This window comes from Cydia strobilella, chromosome 22 (assembly GCF_947568885.1).
Source record: "Cydia strobilella chromosome 22, ilCydStro3.1, whole genome shotgun sequence".
NCBI lineage: Eukaryota > Metazoa > Arthropoda > Insecta > Lepidoptera > Tortricidae > Cydia > Cydia strobilella.
Genome location: NC_086062.1, coordinates 9,899,899 through 9,922,887, shown reverse-complemented (window position 1 = coordinate 9,922,887; position 22,989 = coordinate 9,899,899). Strand labels below are relative to the sequence as shown.

General features: G+C 39.0%; 2 protein-coding genes across 6 annotated transcripts in view; both read right to left on the bottom strand.

The window, feature by feature from the left end:
- Positions 1-22,989, bottom strand: part of LOC134751429 (uncharacterized) — a 47,522-nt gene that overhangs the window by 21,263 nt on the left and 3,270 nt on the right. The gene's annotated exons all lie outside the window — the stretch shown is intronic.
- Positions 17,321-19,276, bottom strand: LOC134751416 (cytochrome P450 6B5-like). The gene has a single exon (XM_063686819.1). It carries the CDS (start codon positions 19,196-19,198, stop codon positions 17,711-17,713), a length of 1,488 nt encoding a protein of 495 aa, XP_063542889.1. The 5' UTR covers positions 19,199-19,276; the 3' UTR covers positions 17,321-17,710.

Sequence of the window (22,989 nt, the reverse complement as noted above, 5' to 3'; positions counted from 1 at the left end):
TAATAGCATCTTAAACATGATAGCTAATAAGCTTGATTGTCCTTTGATGTGGAAATTGTGTCAAAGGACAAAATCTGTGTTTATTATTAAGTACTAACGTAGGCTAGGATCAACTAACACTCTTTGGACCATTTTGTTGTCTTTAATAAAATAAAATAAATAAAATATTTTTGAAAGGATCGGTGAGAGCAGCAACCAGATCCCGTTCTGTTACGAGAAAATAATCTTGGAAGACTATAGTATATGAGTATATGACAATTTAATTGTTTTTGGAAACAGGTAAAGTTGACGAAATTGAGTCGATGTTGTTCAAACTTGTTTGAGAGATCGGCTCACTTTATCGGCCCGATTCCAACTTCAAATAGTACGATTACATTACGATACGTTTTTGTTTGAACAAATGTCACTTTTGACATTGACATATCTAATACATATCGTATCTAGTCGTAATATTTAACGTATCTTAAAGTTCGAATCGGGCAGTATATTTCGTCAACCTTAGAGCCAGCGACAAAAATATCAGTTAAGATTTGGTACTCATGAATCCAAAGTTCTACTAAACTGTGTTCAAACATACACATTAGACATGGCGAAACAACGTCTGGTTTTAAGGTTCCTAGATGACTACGGAAGTAGTGTTGCCAGATGAAATCTGAAATATGCAGTAGAAAAAAAATCGTTTTAGCAGTAGATAGGGGAAAAAAGCAGTAGATTTAAAAAAATATGTCCACAACAGGTAAAATTAGATTTTTTTATTATTATATACTCTGACCTGACACAGCAACTTTGTTAGTAGAAATAGGCGGCAAATTTAAAATGTGTTGTCACGAATGGTTGACCTCCCATAGAAAATTTGAATTTCGCACCTTTTTCTACTGACAAACTGGGCGTGATTGAGTAATTGAGTATAGCATACATGGGAAATCAAATTGCCAGTAACAGTAAAATCTATCTGTTAGTATAACTATACTATTCTGTTAGTTTATTAATTATACTATTCTGTTAGTATAATTAATAAACAAGCACAAGTTTTTTTTTCTACTATTGCTATACAATTCATTTGCCTTGCTAAGCTATATTGGCCATTACTTTTTATCTTGTATTAGTTACTGTAGTGTTGTGCCTTATGCTTATATTAATGTTGAATGATTAATGGTTTAATGGTTACTTCTTTTCATTTAGAAGTGATAACAATCTAAACAAAAAATGCTTAATTAAGTACATCATTTTAGAACTGCTGCTTGGAAGTAGCAGTTGAAGAAAAAAATGTTAAATCTATTTTATTTGCATGCATCCAACTCAACTGTCACAATAAAAATCATATGCCAAAGCTCTAACTTGCTTACTTAGAATCTGAGTCATACTTGCAGGTAGGTAGGTAGGTTGGGTAAATACTTTTTGCAGTACTTTTTGCAGACAATAAAGTGGTTTGATAGTTATCTCTCGGGTCGTTCCCAACGTGTAGGGCTGCGTAACTCTTCCGGATTGACAGATTTCTCTCTAAAAACCTCTGTAAATTGCGGAGTCCCTCAGGGTTCGATTTTAGGACCGATTTTGTTTATTTTGTACGTGGCGGACATTACGGGTTGCATAAAGAATTGTAGCTATCACATGTACGCAGATGATCTGCAAATCTACAAGACGTTCCTTCCCCGAGAGGCTGAAGCTGCCGTTGAGTTACTAAATCAAGATCTTGCTCGTATCGTCGACTGGTCCGGACACTGTGACTTAGTTCTCAATTCCAACAAGTCTAAATTTATGGTGCTTGGTACTAAAGGCCAAGTTGAAAAAGTCACCAGTTTAGACCCCAAAGTTTTACTTGGTGGGGATCTCCTCGAACGAGTCACAATAGCACGTAATCTCGGACTACTCCTTGACGAACAGGTTCATTTCGAAAAACATGTACTTGAAGCCGCTAAAAGCTGTTATTATAGACTTCGAGTACTGTACCAAGTGCGTAAATACCTTATTGTTGACATTAGAATAAAACATGTGACACGCTAATATTATCCAGGCTTAACTATGTCGACACTGTCATAAACGGTTGCCTACTAGCTCGCTCTAAGGCGCTCCTTCAACGTATCCAAAATGCTTGCGCCCGTTTCTGCTTCCCCATCCCTCCACGGACTCACGTGACTCCCTATATTAATAGTGGTAGGATGTTGAAAATGGATGCACGACGTTCGTTGCATTTTGCGTCACTGCTTTTCGGTGTTGTCCATTTTCAACAACCTCTGTACCTCTTCAACAAATTAAAGTTTTCCACCCGCCCGACTAGAGAAGCCATTCGACTTATCTGCCCGAGACACGGCAGTTCAGCAGCATTTCGTGGCAGTTTTCGCTACTCTGCCACGAAATGCTGGAACAACATACCTCCGCCTATACGTAACTCTAAGACACTATTCACATTTAAACTCCAATTTAAAAAATATCTTTTTAGCCTGCAATTGCCGTGCTCGTTGCGTCCCATGGATTTCTCAAATCGTCGGACTTAGTTTTTTACCAGAGTTATACATAAAATTATTATATTATCTACCCCTTATAATGTCTATAATACTAATAATATCTACCTACCGTACCATCATAACATTTTACCCAACATAAATCTATAACCTATCTGTATCTTTATAGTAAGTATTTATATTATCTGTATTTTTATATTTATCCCAAATAGTTCTAAGCTACCCTCCGGCCCGGGGTGCCACAGAAAACCAGCGCTGTGGTATTTATTTATACCAGAGCATATGCTGAGTGGCGTCATTTTGTAGCCACTATAGCGGCGCCAAAATTTATGTTGTAATTCCTTACCCCTTACCTTACTCCTTTTTCTATAACTACCATGTACCTAGCTTTAAGTGTTTAGTGAGTAAGTTCTTTTTTTGAAACTGAAGTGGCGCTGTTTGTAGAAGGTTTTTACAATAAATGTCTTTTCTTTCTTTCTTTCTTTCAGACATGGGAGTAGCATGTTGACTTTTTATATACCGTAAAACGTGCCTACTTTGCTCCCCACTAGGTAAATGTGCTCCAATTTTGTATTCAGTTTCATGCCCTTATAAGTCGATGTCTATGGTTAGTACAGCAAAATTTCCGAACGCATTTGTTACACTGGGCAATCAAGTGGCAACACTGAATGTCAAAGTTTCGTTCCGCCATTTTCTCTTTCTGTCAGACGTTGCACAGTGCCGCTACGTGTTTTTGTTAAAATAATATTATGAGAAAAAGCTATTTCCATCTCAGCAAGTTGTCATCGATTCGCGGTAAGTATGTTTTGATGTGTTCTTGTATATAATAGGCTACTCATTGTTTACAGTATTTCTAGTAGTTTCAAATTCTTTCGAGGCTTAACCTCAAATTATTTTCCAAGTACCTACTTTGCACCACGTGTTGGGGTAACTTTGATCCTGGAGCATAGTTACCTCATGAAGTTAATCATGTATATAAATAGTAAAAGATTTTCGCATTTTAAACTAAATCGTATTTTTTGTTTATAGGAAATCATGCCACGGGTTTATAAAAGAGCGATGGGAGCTAGTAATTATAAAAATTATTCCGACGAAACATTGCAAGAATGCCTGGGATCTATAGAAAACGGTGAACTTACCCAAAGAAAGGCCAGTGAGAAATATGGTATTCCACGTAGAACTATAATAAATTATTTGAAACTCGTGCGAACCAGAAGACCATGTCGACCACCTGGTGCCCCATCTACATTTTCAACAGAAGAAGAAAAGTCATTTGTGGATTGCATTGTAAAACTAAGTGAGCATGGTTTTCCTTTGACGGTCTTTGATCTACGCATGGTAGTGAAGTCGTATTTAGAAAAAACAGGCCGAACAGTTACTAAGTTCAAAAATAACTGTCCGGGTGTTGAGTGGGTAGGAAGTTTTTTAAAACGGAATCCTATTTTATCACAGAGGTTTGCGGCAAATATAAAACGAAACAGGGTTGCCGTTGACAAAGACATTATCACTGCTTACATGCAAGAATTAGAAAAAATGGTGAAAGATGTGCCACCTGAGAATATATGGAATTTTGATGAGACGAACCTGTCGGATGATCCTGGTCAAAAAAGAGTAATCACAAAGCGAGGGACTAAATATCCAGAATTAATAAGGAATTCCTCAAAAAGTGCGATTTCCATCATGTTTTGTGGAAATGCTGTGGGAGAATTACTAATCTCTTTTATGTTGGTTGCTCTCAAGTATTGAAATTGCATGTAGTTGCCAAGAATTGTTCTGACAACTGCTTCTACATTTTTATAACCAATCCTGGCGATTTCTATGTCCGTCCAACACCTTTCAGAGATTATTTGCCTATTTTAAAACAACATCAAGGACCCGCTGACCCAACAAAGCTTCGACTAGGTAGCACTGTTGTGTTTAAATCGGAAACAAATAAACATCATGTTAGAGGAGAAATCAGAAACATAAGAGATGAGAATGAAACAACTTTATATGACCTATTCGCTCTAGATTACGGGTTTACCGAGCAGGCTGTTGCTATAACAAAATTGAGGAAGCCTCTAAATGAATGCCCAGTGCCATTTCTTGTCTTACATTGTCAACTAGAACTTTGTCAACCAAAGAAAAATGATTCTTTTGTTGAAGAAGCGATTGAAGCTATGGTCTTCTATGTAGGTGACGAAAGAGCTAAAATGATAGTCCAAGGAAAAACTGGAAACAAATACATAGTTCAACTGATCAATTCATACCATGAAGACATTTTAACTATGTTTGCGTTAACGAGATACACATGTTTGGATACCGGGAACAATGTTATAAGCCAAATGCCCACCATAGACCACCCAAAACTGTTCTATAAATACAAAAAAGTTAAAGTAGGAGATACTTTAAGTGTTAGATTACAATCAGGAGATTCCTTAAAGAGTGTTTATGTTTGTGAAATTGAAGATCACAAACAATACATTAAAGAGTTAAACAACATGAAACAATACTATCGTTCAGAGCAGGATTTTGCTGCTGAAAACTTGAAGCGTGGTAAAGCTGTAGCTGTGTTTTCCGACTGGTATTCGTGATATGAACGAGCGGTTATAACAGATGTTATTATTCCAGGGAAAAAGCTGTTGCACAGCACAGCTAGTCGACTCGGGTATTAAGTCCGACATCTACACGGATGCAACAAGAATCAAAACAATGTCTAAGGAATATTATTTTTTGAGACCGGCAATGGCCATCTATTGCACGGCCTATGTGAAAGAACTTTGGGATAATGAATTACACAGATTCCTGTGTCCGGGACGTGTATTTGTGATAACAGTTAAAAAGGTTGTATATAGTATAGTAAACTATATCTAAACCATAGAAATGCAATATGACGGTTTTTTTTTGCGTACACCTTACACTAAAACGATTTCAATAGCATTTTTTTTTGGCAACTGACATAATGGGCACTCTTTTTTGAGAATGACAATATATGTGTGATTTTTGAAGCAACTGTTTAGTTATTATGACGTGATTTAATTACTTTTTTTTATTTATAAGTCTACGCATAAGTGTACAATTAAGTCATAGCCATGTTACCTCTTCTACAACCAAACTCTGATCAAACTGGTTGGTAGTTATTATGGCGTGATTTAATTACTTTTTCTATTTATAAGTTCTTTTTATATATTCTTTTTGTATGCATTAGGCCAAATAAGAGTTTTTGGACGTAGCCTGTTCCGCAGTTTTGTTTTATTTATGTTCACTTGGGAAAAAAACTCTTTCAACTGCAGCACTTGAATGTGGCAAGGTCATTAAATCCTGCACAAATTTGTTTAATTTGGGGAATGCTTCAGTATCATCACCATATTTCTTTTTAAATACTATTTTCCAGAACTCTTCTGGATCATTTCCTTCATATTCAATGTCAGTATTTTGAAGTAATCGCCAATCATTGTCTAATGCCTGCAAGTTTTTCTCTTCTACTAGATTTGGGAATCTAGCAGCTAATGAAGCCAGTGACGCATATTTGTTGCTCTTGGCGATTTCTGGGTCCAATATTTCAATATTTTCCAAAATTGGGTCATCAAAAGAAAATCTTTTGAAGATCTGAGTGACTCCCTCAACATAAAAGTCTAAAATTTTTATTTTAAATTGGTCCGAATCTTTTGCTCGTAAATTTAACCCCTGTAGAGATGCCACAATGTTTGCACTCAAATATATATTTTCCAGAGGAAGATAATGCCTTGGATTTTTGTATTCAATCTCTTTTATGTTGGTTGCTCTCAAGTATTGAAATTGCATGTAGTTGCCAAGAATTGTTCTGAAAACTGCTTCTACATGTTTATAACCAATCCTGGCGATTTCTATATCCGTCCAACACCTTTCAGAGATTATTTGCCTATTTTAAAACAACATCAAGGACCCGCTGACCCAACAAAGCTTCGACTAGGTAGCACTGTTGTGTTTAAATCGGAAACAAATAAACATCATGTTAGAGGAGAAATCAGAAACATAAGAAATGAGAATGAAACAAATTTATATGACTTATTCGCTCTAGATTACGGGTTTACCGAGCAGGCTGTTGCTATAACAAAATTGAGGAAGCCTCTAAATGAATGCCCAGTGCCATTTCTTGTCTTACATTGTCAACTAGAACTTTGTCAACCAAAGAAAAATGATTATTTTGATGAAGAAGCGATTGAAGCTATGGTCTTCTATGTAGGTGACGAAAGAGCTAAAATGATAGTCCAAGGAAAAACTGGAAACAAATACATAGTTCAACTGATCAATACATACCCTGAAGACATTTCAACTATGTTGGCGTTAACGGGATTCACATGTTTGGGTACCGGGAACAATGTTATAAGCCGAATGCCCACCATAGACCACCCAAAACTGTTCTATAAATACAAAAAAGTTAAAGTAGGAGATACTTTAAGTGTTAGATTACAATCAGGAGATTCCTTAAAGAGTGTTTATGTTTGTGAAATTGAAGATCACAAACAATACATTAAAGAGTTAAACAACATGAAACAATACTATCGTTCAGAGCAGGATTTTGCTGCTGAAAACTTGAAGCGTGGTAAAGCTGTAGCTGTGTTTTCCGACTGGTATTCGTGATATGAGCGAGCGGTTAGATGTTATTATTCCAGGGAAAAAGCTGTTGCACAGCACAGCTAGTCGACTCGGGTATTAAGTCCGACATCTACACGGATGCAACAAGACTCAAAACAATGTCTAAGGAATATTATTTTTTGAGACCGGCAATGGCCATCTATTGCACGGCCTATGTGAAAGAACTTTGGGATAATGAATTACACAGATTCCTGTGTCCGGGACGTGTATTTGTGATAACAGTTAAAATGGTTGTATATAAACTTGATACGCCTAGTATAGTAAACTATATCTAAACCTTAGAAATGCAATATGACGGTTTTTTTTTGCGTACACCTTACACTAAAACGATTTCAATAGCATTTTTTTTGGCAACTGACATAATGGGCACTCTTTTTTGAGAATGACAATATATGTGTGATTTTTGAAGCAACTGTTTAGTTATTATGACGTGATTTAATTACTTTTTTTTATTTATAAGTCTACGCATAAGTGTACAATTAAGTCATAGCCATGTTACCTCTTCTACAACCAAACTCTGATCAAACTGGTTGGTAGTTATTATGGCGTGATTTAATTACTTTTTCTATTTATAAGTTCTTTTTATATATTCTTTTTGTATGCATTAGGCCAAATAAGAGTTTTTGGACGCAGCCTGTTCCGCAGTTTTGTTTTAGTTATGTTCACTTGGGAAAAAAAACTCTTTCAACTGCAGCACTTGAATGTGGCAAGGTCATTAAATCCTGCACAAATTTGTTTAATTTGGGGAATGCTTCAGTATCATCACCATATTTCTTTTTAAATACTATTTTCCAGAACTCTTCTGGATCATTTCCTTCATATTCAATGTCAGTATTTTGAAGTAGTCGCCAATCATTGTCTAATGCCTGCAAGTTTTTCTCTTCTACTAGATTTGGGAATCTAGCAGCTAATGAAGCCAGTGACGCATATTTGTTGCTCTTGGCGATTTCTGGGTCCAATATTTCAATATTTTCCAAAATTGGGTCATCAAAAGAAAATCTTTTGAAGATCTGAGTGACTCCCTCAACTCAACATAAAAGTCTACAATTTTTATTTTAAATTGGTCCGAATCTTCTGCTCGTTAATTTATCCCCTGTAGAGATGCCACAATGTTTGCACTCAAATATATATTTTCCAGAGGAAGATAATGCCTTGGATTTTTGTATTCAATCTCTTTTACGTTGGTTGCTCTCAAGTATTGAAATTGCATGTAGTTGCCAAGAATTGTTCTGACAACTGCTTCTACATTTTTATAACCAATCCTGGCGATTTCTATGTCCGTCCAACACCTTTCAGAGATTATTTGCCTATTTTAAAACAACATCAAGGACCCGCTGACCCAACAAAGCTTCGACTAGGTAGCACTGTTGTGTTTAAATCGGAAACAAATAAACATCATGTTAGAGGAGAAATCAGAAACATAAGAGATGAGAATGAAACAACTTTATATGACTTATTCGCTCTAGATTACGGGTTTACCGAGCAGGCTGTTGCTATAACAAAATTGAGGAACCTCTAAATGAATGCCCAGTGCCATCTCTTGTCTTACATTGTCAACTAGAACTTTGTCAACCAAAGAAAAATGATTCTTTTGATGAAGAAGCGATTGAAGCTATGGTCTTCTATGTAGGTGACGAAAGAGCTAAAATGATAGTCCAAGGAAAAACTGGAAACAAATACATAGTTCAACTGATCAATACATACCCTAAAGACATTTCAACTATGTTGGCGTTAACGGGATACACATGTTTGGGTACCGGGAACAATGTTATAAGCCGAATGCCCACCATAGACCACCCAAAACTGTTCTATAAATACAAAAAAGTTAAAGTAGGAGATACTTTAAGTGTTAGATTACAATCAGGAGATTTCTTAAAGAGTTTTTATGATTGTGAAATTGAAGATCACAAACAATACATTAAAGAGTTAAACAACATGAAACAATACTATCGTTCAGAGCAGGATTTTGCTGCTGAAAACTTGAAGCGTGGTAAAGCTGTAGCTGTGTTTTCCGACTGGTATTCGTGATATGAGCGAGCGGTTATAACAGATGTGTAACCAGGAGGTTTGAGCGACGGGTTGTGAGTGAAACCGCGGGGTGAAAGACACTTTATATTTGAAAAAATTAATTGTGGTACAGCGCAGGTACACTTCGCCAATTACCAAGCTGATGGTTCGGGAGACCGTTCGCATCACTTAGTAGTTAAAGGCAGGATCGAATTTAGTGAGCCGGGAACCGTCAACACTCGTTTGATCCGTGGAAGAGAGATGTCGAATAAAAAATAAGCCAGCTAACTTAAGGAATCTACGTCGACCAAACGTTCGCGTGTTCTAATTCGATGCCAGCGCTATCTCTCGGGAGGAGGGGAAGCCAGGGTATGGGGGAGGGGAAGCCAGGGTATGGGGGAGGGGAAGCCAGGGTATGGGGGAGGGGAAGCCAGGGTATGGTCTTGGTGGGAATCGCTGTATGTGAGAACAGCATTGCCTACAAAATGCCAAGAAACTGTTTGCTGTGTTAGTGGCGGAACACCGAATTTGAGCAAAACCCTGGCCAGTCCGAGTCACCCACGTCCCCGCCGTCCCTCCTGGGAACTGCTGCAACCGCGCAGCCGCGCGGCCGCCACCTCGAAGTGCAGCTGAGCTGAGGGTGCAGGGCGAAAGGCGAATCTTCTGCGCCTCAAAACAGAACCAAACTCACTAGGGAGGAAACCCGAAACAAAACCGAGCACGCCCACAGGCTCTAAGGTGGCAGCCCCGCCAGTAGGCTAGGGTATAGTGGGCTAATCACTCGCTTACCTGAAACCCAAACTGATTACTGAAACTGAAATAGTGCAAAACCGGACCGATCATACTACGACGACCTTTGGCATGAAAATACGGACACGAATTGCTTGTTGGAACGTGCGAACACTAAGCGAGGATAGTCGACTAGCCCAAGCAGAAGCAGAAATGCTAAGATACCAACTGCAGATACTCGGCCTTAGTGAAGTGCGCAGAAATGGATTCGGGGAACTGAGAACGTCCAGGGGCCTTACATTCCTCTACTCCGGAAAGGAAGATGAAGAGGACGTGCGTGAAAACGGCGTGGGATTCCTCCTTTCTGACGCTGCGAAGAAGAGCCTGCTGGACTGGAAACCCATCTCAGAGCGAATCATCACAGCCCGGTTTAACAGCAAAGCCCGCAAGATAACGATCGTGCAGTGCTACGCACCCACAAATCTGGCATCAGAAGAAAACAAAGACGATTTCTATAGTGCACTTAACCTGACTTTAAAGAATATTCGCAAACAGGACATAGTCATCGTCATGGGGGACCTAAATGCCAAAGTTGGCACTGATAACGGCGGCTGTCAAAGACACATGGGCACACACGGGCTGGGAGTCCGGAACGAAAACGGAGAGAGATTCTTGGAGTTCTGCCAGGACAACGACCTCACCATTGGAGGCACTTTATTCATTCATGGAGACCACCATAAGTACACATGGAATTCACCCGATGGAGTCACCAAGAACCAAATCGACCACCTTGCCATCAGCTCCAAATGGCGCTCATCACTGCTCGATGTCCGCAACCGTCGTGGTGCAGATATTGACAGCGATCACCACCTAGTAGTAGCCGAAGTGCGGCTCAAAGTAGCCGTAGCACGAGCTGCCAGCGCGACCACCAGGGTAGGCAAACGATTTGAGGTCAACAAGCTGCGGGACCCAGATGTAGGCAACGCCTTTAGGCTGGAGCTGCGTAATCGCTTCTCCGTTCTCGAAACGGACTCTTTTACTTCTGTCGACGCGGAGTGGAACCACATTAAAATGGCCTATACAGAGACCAGCTCCGTCGTTCTTGGACACAAAACATATACACGTGAGGACTGGATGTCACAGAAAACCTGGAATCTCATTGAAGAAAGGCGCCAACTCCATCTTCAACTCCTGGTAACCAGCGACGTGGTAGTGCGTGAAGACCTGAGGCGGCAATACAGACACATACGCAGAAAAATTTACCGCAGTACCCGTCATGACCGACGAGTATGGGCTGATACTGTTGCGGATTCCGCCCAACGCGCTGCCAACTCCGGCAATCTCAGGGAGATGTACAAGGCAACGAAGACCTTGGCCGGGAACCGGAACCGGAGGAAGAAGAAGCCCTTGAAGGACAAGAGAGGCCAGTTGATTGTGACATCAGAGGGGCAGCTTCAACGCTGGCGGGAGCACTTTGAGGAGATCTTCCGAGTCCCGAACGACCCCGTTATTACAGACACACCTGCCGCCAGCTCGCCCGCACAAAGGCTGGACATTGATGTGTCTCCCCCTACAGGAGAGGAAGTAGTGAAGGCCATCCGATCACTGAAGAACGGGAAAGCCCCAGGAGTCGACTTCATCACAGCGGAAATGCTGAAAGCTGACGTCTCTACCGCTGCGAACGCGCTGACGCCCCTACTACGGAACATCTGGTCAGCCGAGGAGTTACCCGACGACTGGAACAAAGGGCTTCTTATCACCGTGCCCAAAAAGGGAGACCTCAGTGAATGTGGCAATTGGAGAGGCATCACTTTGCTCTCGATTCCTTCTAAGGTGCTCTGCAAGATCATCCTGGACAGGTTGTCGAGGGCCGTCGAACCTCTTCTTCGCAAAGAGCAGGCTGGATTCCGACCCAACCGATCGTGTACGGACCAGATCAACACCTTGCGCATAATACTCGAACAAGCATCAGAATGGCAGAGGGAAATGTACTTGACCTTTGTGGATTTCGAAAAAGCCTTCGACACGCTGCGATGGAGCTGTATCTGGGACCGGCTGCGTGAAATTGGAGTCCCCGAGAAGATCACGAACATGATTAAGGCCATCTACAGGAAGTATTCTTGTAGGGTGACTCACGACGGCCTCGTCTCGGAGGACATACCGGTCCATGCGGGTGTTCGTCAGGGGTGTCTCCTTTCACCTCTCCTATTCCTTGTCGTCCTCGATGGCATCATGAATAACACCACCAACAGCAAGCGCCGCGGCATAGAGTGGGGACTGTCCAACGTCTTGGAAGATTTGGACTATGCCGATGACCTATGCCTATTGAGCCACACGCGCGCCGACATGCAAGCCAAACTGGACGACCTACGGCGAGACGCTTTGGAGGTGGGACTAAAGATTAACATCCGGAAGACCCAGGAAATGAGGTGCGGAGCGACGAGCTCGTTGCCGTTGCTCATCGGCACAGAGGGAGTGGAGAAGGTCCACAAGTTTACGTACCTCGGTAGTGTAGTGTCGGAAACAGGAGGGACCGAAGAGGACATCGCTTCGAGAATCGCCAAGGGGAAAGCAACCTTCGCACAGCTCCGTCCGGTATGGCAATCGCGGAAACTGACTAGGAGAGTTAAGCTCAAGATATTCCGGTCCAACGTGAGAACCGTATTGCTGTACGGATGTGAGACGTGGAAGGTCACTAACAACATCTCGCGTCAGCTCCAAGTCTTCATCAACCGCTGTCTTCGCCGTATCCTCGGTGTATACTGGCCCGAGAGAATATCCAACGTAGATCTGTGGGAACGTTGCGGTGAGACTCCGATCGACCAGCAGATCAAACGCCGCAAGTGGAACTGGATCGGCCACACGCTCCGAAGGGACCCGGATCACATCCCGAGGCAAGCCCTAGACTGGAATCCCCAAGGAAAGCGGAAACGTGGTCGCCCTAAGCAATCCTGGCGGCGGACGATCATCGCAGAGGCGGCGACCATTGGCAAGACGTGGAGCGAAATGAAGCGCGAAGCTCAAGACCGAACGGGATGGCGGAGCACTGTGGATGCCCTCTGCCCCATCTAGGGGATATAGGACCATAAGTCAAGTAAGTCAAGCTATCTCTCGGGATATGTGGTCCCTAACAGTGTAGTTCCGCTACTCGTTTCTGGCTGGCGCTAGTAGTGGTGTTACATAGTCTCCCCCTCTATCAAAGATAGATATAACTCCGTAATAGATGGATACAGTCTAAGGAAAAAACGTGCCTCGAAAATCACGAAAATTTGATTCTCGATCAGATGGCGCCACTAGTTTTGGCCTACACTCGTATAGAGGGCGTTGACTGTTTCGTTTGTTATTTATAATTTTAACGCATACCAGTGAAAGTACATGGGTCAAAATCATATAAAAATAATTAATGCAAATAAAAAAATCATTTATCCATATTTAAATACATTTTATCGTATTTTTATAAATATTTATTTTTAGTTTTAAAGTGTGTCGACAGATGGCAGTGAATTTACTGGGGTTACAAAATTTACTATGACAGTACCGCTCTAGTATAAGTTACTCTATGCCCTCTATCCACGAAGGCGTCTCGACGAGTAGGATAGGATGTTGACTTTTTTTTCGTTGGTTGGTAGCTTGGGCGGTGGCTTTCCTAGGCCTTCCTCTCTTCCGTATAGGTTGTAGGGGTTCTGGCAAGATTGGGTCATTTCCCTTAAAAGGGGTTAGGGCCTAAGTATGATAAGTTCCCACTTCTTTCTCGGGTTCGCTAGGGTTAGCCAGTTTGTACGGAGTCCATTGGATGGAAAGCCCGTTCGAAATTTAAGCTTATTTGCATTATAACAAGGTTGTATTTTGTAGATCTTTTTTTCTCTCATGCGTTTGGCAGACTATTACAAAAAAATGAAATAACCCACAAAATAAGCAAGTTGAATTAAACTTTGTGTCACACACATAAGTCATTAATTTCAATGCCAAAGTTTTAAGTAAAGATCTTTCTCGCTAAAACGACTTCCTAATATGAAATTACCAGTCTAAGAAGCTGGTCCAAGCTAGTAACTGAACCTAAGTAACCAAAGATCAGGCTGCAGTTAAAAAACTAATAAAGATAAGGTTAACCTGATAATTTTCCCGCCGTCTCCATACTCGATTTAGTTGGTTACTGGCTGGTTAGCTGCCTGTTAGCTATAGTTTTCCCGAAAATTCCCAGGACAGAGGCGAATCTTTTTGTATGAAAACTTGCAACTAAATGCTTTCTAATGGTAACCCACTCGATTCTTACAAATAAAATAAAAAAACAGGTTACCGCTCTCAACCCCCTAAATTACCCCCTAAAATAAGAAATAAGCGGTTTTGACTTATTTAAAATATAAGTGGTGGTAATTGCTATAACTGTTTTAAATTTTAGGTGTCTATGTCAAACGGTCTCTGAGAAAAACGCATTTAACTGATTTGCAAGACCGAAGTGATCCCATAAGTGTTCCGTTTGTCAAAACAAAGTTTTGCACGGAACACTAAAAATTGTGAATAGAAGACTAAATTTATTGTGAAAAATTGCTCATTTTCACAATAATCTTATACTGAGTAGCTGTACTCATAGGTACTCATATTGTCTTGAAAATATAACAAATGTTTTTTTTCTCCACCAAAACAAATAGATTATATTGTTAAAAAAGTGTTTACATCAATTGAAGGTCTACATTGAAATTCACTCGAATCAACGGTTTTAAATATTGTATCTAACTAACAATGTAATAAAATCTTGCAAGTTGATTTTAACCTAGGTACTTCTAAGCTGGGATGTTACGGATGTTCGCATCCGCAACCGCGGAACTTCAATATCATTTTCAAAATCCGCTTCCGCAAAAATCTATGTGGAGTTTATGCGGATGCGGAGCCGTACAAGAGGTACAAGTCGCTTCATTATCGCTGGGGGCATTCCACATCAGTAAGTTTTTCATTTAGTCTTTTTTAACAAAACCCATTATTTAAGCAATGCAATTCCTAATTTTAGCACAAAGTATTGGCGTAATTATGAGTACGAGTTGCTTACGTAACGTTCTTCGTCAACTTATATAGTAAAAAAGTTTTTTAAGAACACGAGTGGCTTTAAGATGATGTATACTAATAATACTTACACGTGTTAATCAAAAAGAGTACCAGGCTTGGAGTAAAAAAAATTGTGCAAATAACGGTACTACTAATAACTGTCATAGAATGATATCTAAGTAAATAATATCATTTAGTTATCGTGCATTTCTCCCTCTTACTTGTCCGTACATTTGGACGATAGCTAAATAGCATCATATCACTGTTTACACGGAAAGACAAATTTATGAACTAGGATATAACCATATACAAAATGTAAGTTTCTTTCTCGCGCAAAGATTGGCCATAGCAATCAAACGCGGGAACGCTGCCTGCGTGATGGGCACCCTATCAAGGGCACAAAATTTTGATAGGTATTTTTAATTTTTAGCTTTAGTTATTGTTATTGAAGTTAGTTTTAGTTTTATTATTTATTTTATGTGTAATTGTTATATTTTTTTGTAATACTCTTTGTATTAATACAAATCTATTATATAATAAATGTAAGTCGTACGTCAAGTCACAGGTCAGAATGCGAATAGGAACGTGTATAACGTGATAACAGACTCATGAAATAAAACTATGAAAACGGATTATATCGCGTATATTGAATTTATAATACATCCCGACGTTTCGAACCCTTTACAGCGTTCGTGGTCAACGGGTGACTCCCGTTTATATAATCTAAATAATTTGTATAATCCGTTTTCATAGTTTTATTTCATGAGTAACTATCGCGGTAACCGAAGACAATATTGTGATAACAGACTGTTAAGTTCAACAGCATATTGATAAGATAATGGATGCAGCGTTGTTGTTTATAACGTTGTATCAAATAAATAGATAGATACATATATATTACTTACTCTGCACATAATAAATAACCATACTATCACACTAAATAAACAACTGTGAACACAAATCGAACTGTGAACTGTGTGGCGATTTTGTTATCGCTGCAATGTGTCGAACTGTCGACTCGACTCGTGTCGCCACTCGTTGCGAATTTCCTATATTTCGCACTTGTATCGTAATGAATCGTAATGTACTATTAAACTTTAATATCTTTAATATCAAGGTACAAATGGTCTATTTTCAAAAATATATTTAGCAGGTTTACAGTCTTAGCCAACGATTTGATTAATTTAATAGCCATATTAAATATATTAAAAACGGGTCACTCACGTGTTTTAAGTCGAAAACGCTCGACATGTTTCACTCCGTACCGAGGAGCGTCATCAGGAGCGTGCGTCGACGGTCTGCGCCGGTCCGTCACCGTCGACGCAAGCTCCTGATGACGCTCCTCGGTACGGAGTGAAACATGTCGAGCGTTTTCGACTTAAAACACGTGAGTGACCCGTTTTTAATATATTTAATATGGCTATGTCTCACGGAAGTTTTGTTATTAAAATTTAATAGCCGTTTAAAATATTTTTTCCCCTCACTAGCTCGGAAAGTTGTCTTTTATCCTTCAATACAAGCGGGGAAAAACGCGTTTTATCCACTAGTGGGGAAAGTAATTTGACCTTGGATGGAGCGTGTTTAAGTAGCTTGACAGATAACAAAACGTAAATCGTTTATGATAATGATTCGTTCGATATTAATTATCCTTAAATAAATGGTTTGAGAATCTAATGAAAAATACCAAATTTAGCTTTATTTAATGATTTTAAGTCATAAACCTTAAAATTCCATAAGAAACGTTTGTTTTTTTATAATGATGTGAAATATAATTCTGAACGCACAAGTTGAGTCGATGCAATTTCAAAACGCAGCGTTGACATTTCATACGTCAGAAATGTCAACATTGTCAACAATTTTTTTACTAAAAAACTTTTTTCACCGACTCGCGTAAAAATACATAACTTCCAGAGTTTTTTGTTATAATATCGTAAAGAAATGAGTGATTCCAGTGATGAAGATAATCTAACGCCTGTGGATGTTGCATTTTCCTCGCTATAGTGAGGTGAAAAGTTTTGTGTTATACACGGGCGCAAATGTATTTTACTTCTCGTGTGTTTTCAACACTCGCTACGCTCTGGATTCTATTTTAGAACCACTCGCTTCGCTCGTGGTTCACCTATAGAATCCTTTCGCTTGCTCGTGTTTCAATTCTACACTCGCGGGTAAAATACAACTTTGCACCCTTGTATAACAAATAACTATTACACAATTCTCAATGTGATGGAAAACATTGTGTGTGCCACGGGCGGTACAAGAATTTCGAACTCGGGTAAATTTAGTCCTCGCCTTCGTCTTCGGGCTTATTGAACACTTGTTCGTAAGATCTTGTTTACCCTACACAATTTACTAAATAATGTCGTATATTTGTCTTATTTTAAATTTATGTCTCGTAAAGGATGACTCACGTTAGACCGGGCCGTGTCCGGGCCGGAGCTTCCGGCGCTTCGTTTTCTATGGAAAGTATCACGTGATCAACTGTCATGTCATAGAAAAGTACACAGTGTCACTTCCAAAAAATAAGATTCATATTCTGAATATTTATTTCTTACATCTTGTGCCATAATAAATATTTCACAAATTCTTAAAATTTTAGGTTCAGGCCACTCCAACTTCCGATGCATTGCAAAACCAGGTTATTAACATTATCAAGAAAGAAATAATAAATTATTATTATTATCGAAAGACGTTTTTTTGAATAACCATTTAAGTAGGTACTTGCGCATGCTGTTCTCTCAGAAGTGTACTATAAAGTTAGCAAAACTTTGACGGACCAGCAAAAATTAACACACTTTGTGGTTCGAGTAGAATTACACTAATGTTGCACAAATATTTATGGCGGTTAGGTTTAAAGATTATTTTCTGTCTCTAGGAATGAGCTCTATATCGTAGTCGACCCGTCTCATCTGGAACTGCCCCTTGGCGTACTTCCTTCCTGCGGGGTCGCGGTGGGACAGCACGCGGTAGTGCCGCAGCAGGTGCAGCAGCCCCGCCATCACCTGCAGCCGCGCGTACCGCATCCCGATGCACACCCGCGCACCCTTCCCGAACGGCAAGTAACCCAGCTCACTACTACTTTTATTCTCTGGCGAAAACCTCTCCGGATCAAACTTCTCCGGCTCAGGGAAGTACTTAGGGTCGAAATGCAAATCGAAAATAGGTATGTACAACTTTGTGCCTTTAGACACTTTGATGTTACCAACTGTGAGCACTGAATCTTTTGTACATATTCTGTTTATGAAGCCAACTGGCGTCTGTATTCTTAGTGTTTCGCTTAAAACTTGATCTAAGTACTTCATCTCAGAGATGATCTCGTAAGTGATTTTGCCGTGTTTTTCGAGAGTTTCATCGATTTCCTTCTGCAGTTTCGTTTGGATTTCCGGGTGCTTTCCAAGCTCGGTGAGCGCGCCAAATAGCGCGCTGGCTGTGGGTTCGACGCCGGCGATGTAGAAAAAGAAACCTTGGGCAGCAAGTAGCTCATCAGTCGGCTCCAACTCCTCGCCCGATTCTAGATCTTTCATAACCCCAGCCTTCCGCAGACTCAAACAGATATCGGTAAAGTAATGCTTAATTTCATCTCTTTCCGCAGCTCTAAACATCTGTTTCACGACGTCTATGAAGAAAGGTTCCTGGTCTTTAAAGAACTTCAAACCCACAGCTTTGCTTATTGAATCACTTAAATGAGCGACCGTATATCGAAGGTGAGTAAACCAACTGAGTTCAGAAGCGTCTCTAGCCATCTTCAGAAACGGTGACTCGAAGGAAGAGTCTGTCCCAATTCCGAAAACAGCAGCCGCTATGGCCGCGGAACAGAACTCGTTTGCCCTATCAAACCCGTTTCCTTTCAACTTCTGTGGATTTTGCTTTAAATGTTCCACGAAATCTTGCGCAGTTTTGTCCAAAATATGATACATGTTTCGTAATTTAGCTGCAGTGAAAAATGGCGTTAATTTCTGTCGCATCAGCTTCCATCTAGGTCCGTTCATGAAAAGCACGTTGTCTCCTAGAACATCGCCTTCGTTTATTATGGGTCCTCTGTAGCTGAAGGATTGGAAGTCCGTGTGCATGACATGCTGGATGTTCTGCGGGTCCATGACGTAGAGACTCGGTGTCATTAGCGATCCGATGCCAACGGCCGGCTCGTTTTCGTATTTCTTGTATATTTCACTGAGAATCTCAAACACAGCTTTGTCGGTGGTGAGAAAGTCCCAATATATGCCGAAAACCTTGTTTTTGTCGTAGTAAGCGACGCCGCGTTTCCTCCAATAGTTCTCATTGTATTGGCCTCTGAGATATAGAAAGGTTAACACGAAAACAACGAGGAGTAAAATTATTGAGTACATATTGTTTACAAAACTAACGAGTTAAATGTTAATTTTATTATCAGTGTTCCAGACGAGTATCGAGCGTCAACTAACGACATGTTAAGATTTCATAATTTATAGATATAGGAACTTGCATTACTTAATAATAGTGGGGGAAGTAAGTGCAGTGAATATGCACTTTTGTCTCACGCGATACCGCTTGGCTAAAAATTATTTTTTTACAACAAAAATGTATGATTGCCTACTTTCAAGTGATATTTTCAGAATAAAGAAAGTATGGGCTAAACTATTCAATTTTATATTTAGTGCAAATCTACACTGAGGTTGTAAATGCCAAAACAGTGACAAAAAGTTACATATCATTTTCATTCTTTTGGAAAAAATCCTTTACAATATTCCATAAATAATTCCTCGTCCCTTATTTATTAAGCTGATAACCAACTTGACATGATAGCTAGAAGGTGGAAACAGAGTGTAATCTGGACATTCTGGACCGCCGGAGCCACCTCTCCCTTTTTAGTTTTTCGGGGGTAGCCAAGAGTTAATATCGTGGCTAAGGCATTAGCTTAGTACGAACCAAAGAGGATATAATAAGATAGAGCGGTACTGTCATAGTAAATTTTGTAACCCCAGTAAATTCACTGCCATCTATCGACACGCCTTAAAACTAAAAATGAAGATTTATTAAAATACGATAAAATGTATTTAAATATGAATAAATGATTTTTTTTATTTGCATTAATTATTTTTATAATTTTGACCCATGTTCTTTCACTGATATGCGTTAAAATTGTTACATAACAAACGAAACCGTCAACGCCATCTATACGACAGTAGGCCAAAGCTAGTAGCGCCCTCTGATCGAGAATCAAATTTTTCCTGATTTTCGAGGCACGTTTTTTCCTTAGACTGTATCCATCTATTACAGAGTTATATCTATTTTTGGTACGAACCAAGGAACAATCGTGCCAAGCGGCATGGCTTGAGACATAAGTGCATACCGCTTCATATATTTCTTCACTTAATTTCCCTACTATCATGTTTTCATGTTAATTAGTGTGATACGTTAATGATAGTTTGACGACCGGTCTGGCCTAGTGGGTAGTATCCCTGCCCGTGAAGCCGATGGTCCTGGGTTCGAATCCCGGTAAGGGCATTTATTTGTGTGATGAGCATAGGAATTTGTTCCTGAGTCATGGGCATTTTCTATGTATTTCAGTATTTATCTATCTATCTATATATATAAACGTAAAAGTCCTGACTGACTGACTCACTCACTTAAATCAACGCCCAGCCCAAACCGTTGGACCTAGAGAGCTGAATTTTTCATAATAGATAGCTTTTATGACGTTAGTATCCACTAAGAAGGGGTTTTTCAAAATTCATCCCCTAAGGTGGTGAAAAAGGGGTTGAAAGTTTGTATGGAGATCATAATTTTTTTTGAGTGCGGGACTTGAAACTTCGTATAAAGGCATATTATTAAAATACTAAAAAAGTGATTTCAGCGTTTTTGAAAATTCATCCCCTAAGGTGGTGAAAAAGGGGTTGAAAGTTTGTATGTAGATCAAAAATTTTATCAAATGCGGGACTTAAAGCTTTGTATATGGGCATATTATTAGAATACAGGAAAAGTAATTTCAGCGTTTTTTTAAATTCATCCCCTAAAGGGTTAAAAAGGGATTGAAAAGTTTGAAACCATTACAAATGCATTGAAATTTCTTAGAAAGGCATAATAGCCGCTTACAAAAAAAAAAATTTCGACGTTTTTGGAAATATAACCCCTACGGGGGTTGAAAAGGGGATGAAAGTTTGTCTTGGGGTTCAAATTTTATTATAAGCTAGGAACTTAAAACTTTGCAAAAAGATATTATATTAAAAAACAAGAAAACTAATTTCAGCGTTTTTAAAAATACATCCCCCAAGGTGGTGAAAAGGGGGTTGAAAGTTTGAATGGAAATCAAACATTTTATTGAGTGCGGGACTTGAATCTTTGTATAAAGGTATATTATTTGAATAGAAGAAAAGTAATTTCAGCGATTTTAAAAATTCACCCCTTAAAGGGGTTAAAAGTTTGTATAGGGTTCAAATTTTATTTTAAGCTAGAAATAGAAACTTCGTAAGAAGGTATATCATTAAAAGAGTAGAAATTGATTTTAGCGTTTTTGAAAATTCATCCCCCAAGGTGGTGAAAAGGGGGTTGAACGTTTGTCTAGAGATCAAACATTTCTTTGAGTGCGGGACTTGAATCTTTGTATAAAGGCATATTATTAGAATACAAGAAAAGTAATTTTAGCGTTTTTAAAAATTCATCCCGTAAAGTGGTTAAAAAGGGGTTGAAAATTTGTAGTCCTAATTTTATTTTAAGCTAGGTACTTCGAACTTCAGAAAGATATTCAATTAAAAGGGAAGAAAACTTATTTCAGCATTTTTGAAAATTCATCCCCCAAGGTGGTAAAAAAGAGGTTGAAAGTTTGTATGGAAATCAAATCTTTTTTTGAGTACAGGACTTCAGTCTTTGTATAAAGGCATATTATTAGAATACAAGAATAGTAATTTAAGCGTTTTTAAATATTCATCCCCTAAAAGGGTTAAAAAGGGGTTGAAAGTTTGAATCCATTACAAATGCTTGAAACTTCTTAGAAAGGCATTGTATAATATTACAGAAAAAGTTATTTAACGTTCTTAATAATTCAACCCCTAAGGGGGTTAAAAATGGAATGTAAGTTTATATGTAGTACAAGTTTACGTTTAAGCTAGGAACATGAAACGTGGTAAAAGGGCATTATATTAAATTAAAATAGACGAAAACTGATTGCACCGTGTTTGAAAAGTTTGTATTAATAAAGTTTGCATCGGGAGCGAACATTTTTTTTTAGTATGGACTTGAAAATCTAACTGTTGAGAGGGATTATATCGAGAACAATTTTTTTCAGTTAGGGGCTTAAAACTTCGTACTTTGTGAAAGACAAATTTCATGCGTTGTTGTAAAAAATGATTAACCATCCCTAATACTGATATCTTTTGCTGCATAATGTTCTATGCTCATGTAAAATATTTAACCACCAACATACAAATCCACGCGTACGAAGTCGCGGGCAACAGCTAGTACATTATATATATCGTTGTCTGAGTACCCATAACACAAGCCTCCTTGGGCTTACCGTGGGACTTAGTCAATCTGTGTAAGAATGTCCTATAATATTTATTTTATTTTATTTTTTATTTATTTGATACGTTTTAACTCTGCTTGTCTTGTTTTTATTTTAATTGTATAAATATTATGATGTACTTGTATAGTTTATTTAATTAATAAAAGCATATCCCTAAAAAAACCTACTAATTATAAAAATATCGAAACTCAAGCCGGATATTTGAGTATTATTACGAAACCACAGCTTATCGTATTAGGTAACAGGAGTTTCCAACACAACGAAAGTTATTAGAAAATAGGTTAATCTGTCGTTTCGCAAATAGCCGCCGAACTGAAGTTTTGTGCCAGTTTTTGTTATAATCCTTATTTCTGGGTTTAATATGCAATATGGGGCATCTTCTATGAAAAGGTACCTTATTGTCGATGGCGCTTACGCCGCACAGCGTCGTGCGGCTTTGTATTTATATCGGAGCATGGTTTATAATAGCTTAAGCGCCATCAACAATAAGGGCCCATTTTTATAGAAAATACCACATGTACTAATAGCATAAATGCCAAAGCTACATGTCTGTCATCACTTTAAACAGCCGAACCGCTTTTGATAAATTTGGTATGGTGATAGTTTCCCGGGACATAGGATAGTTTTTATCTCAGAAAT

Bases quoted from the DNA above. Each gene is read 5' to 3' on its own strand.
- LOC134751416 (XM_063686819.1), bottom strand. From the start codon at position 19,198: ATGTACTCAATAATTTTACTCCTCGTTGTTTTCGTGTTAACCTTTCTA.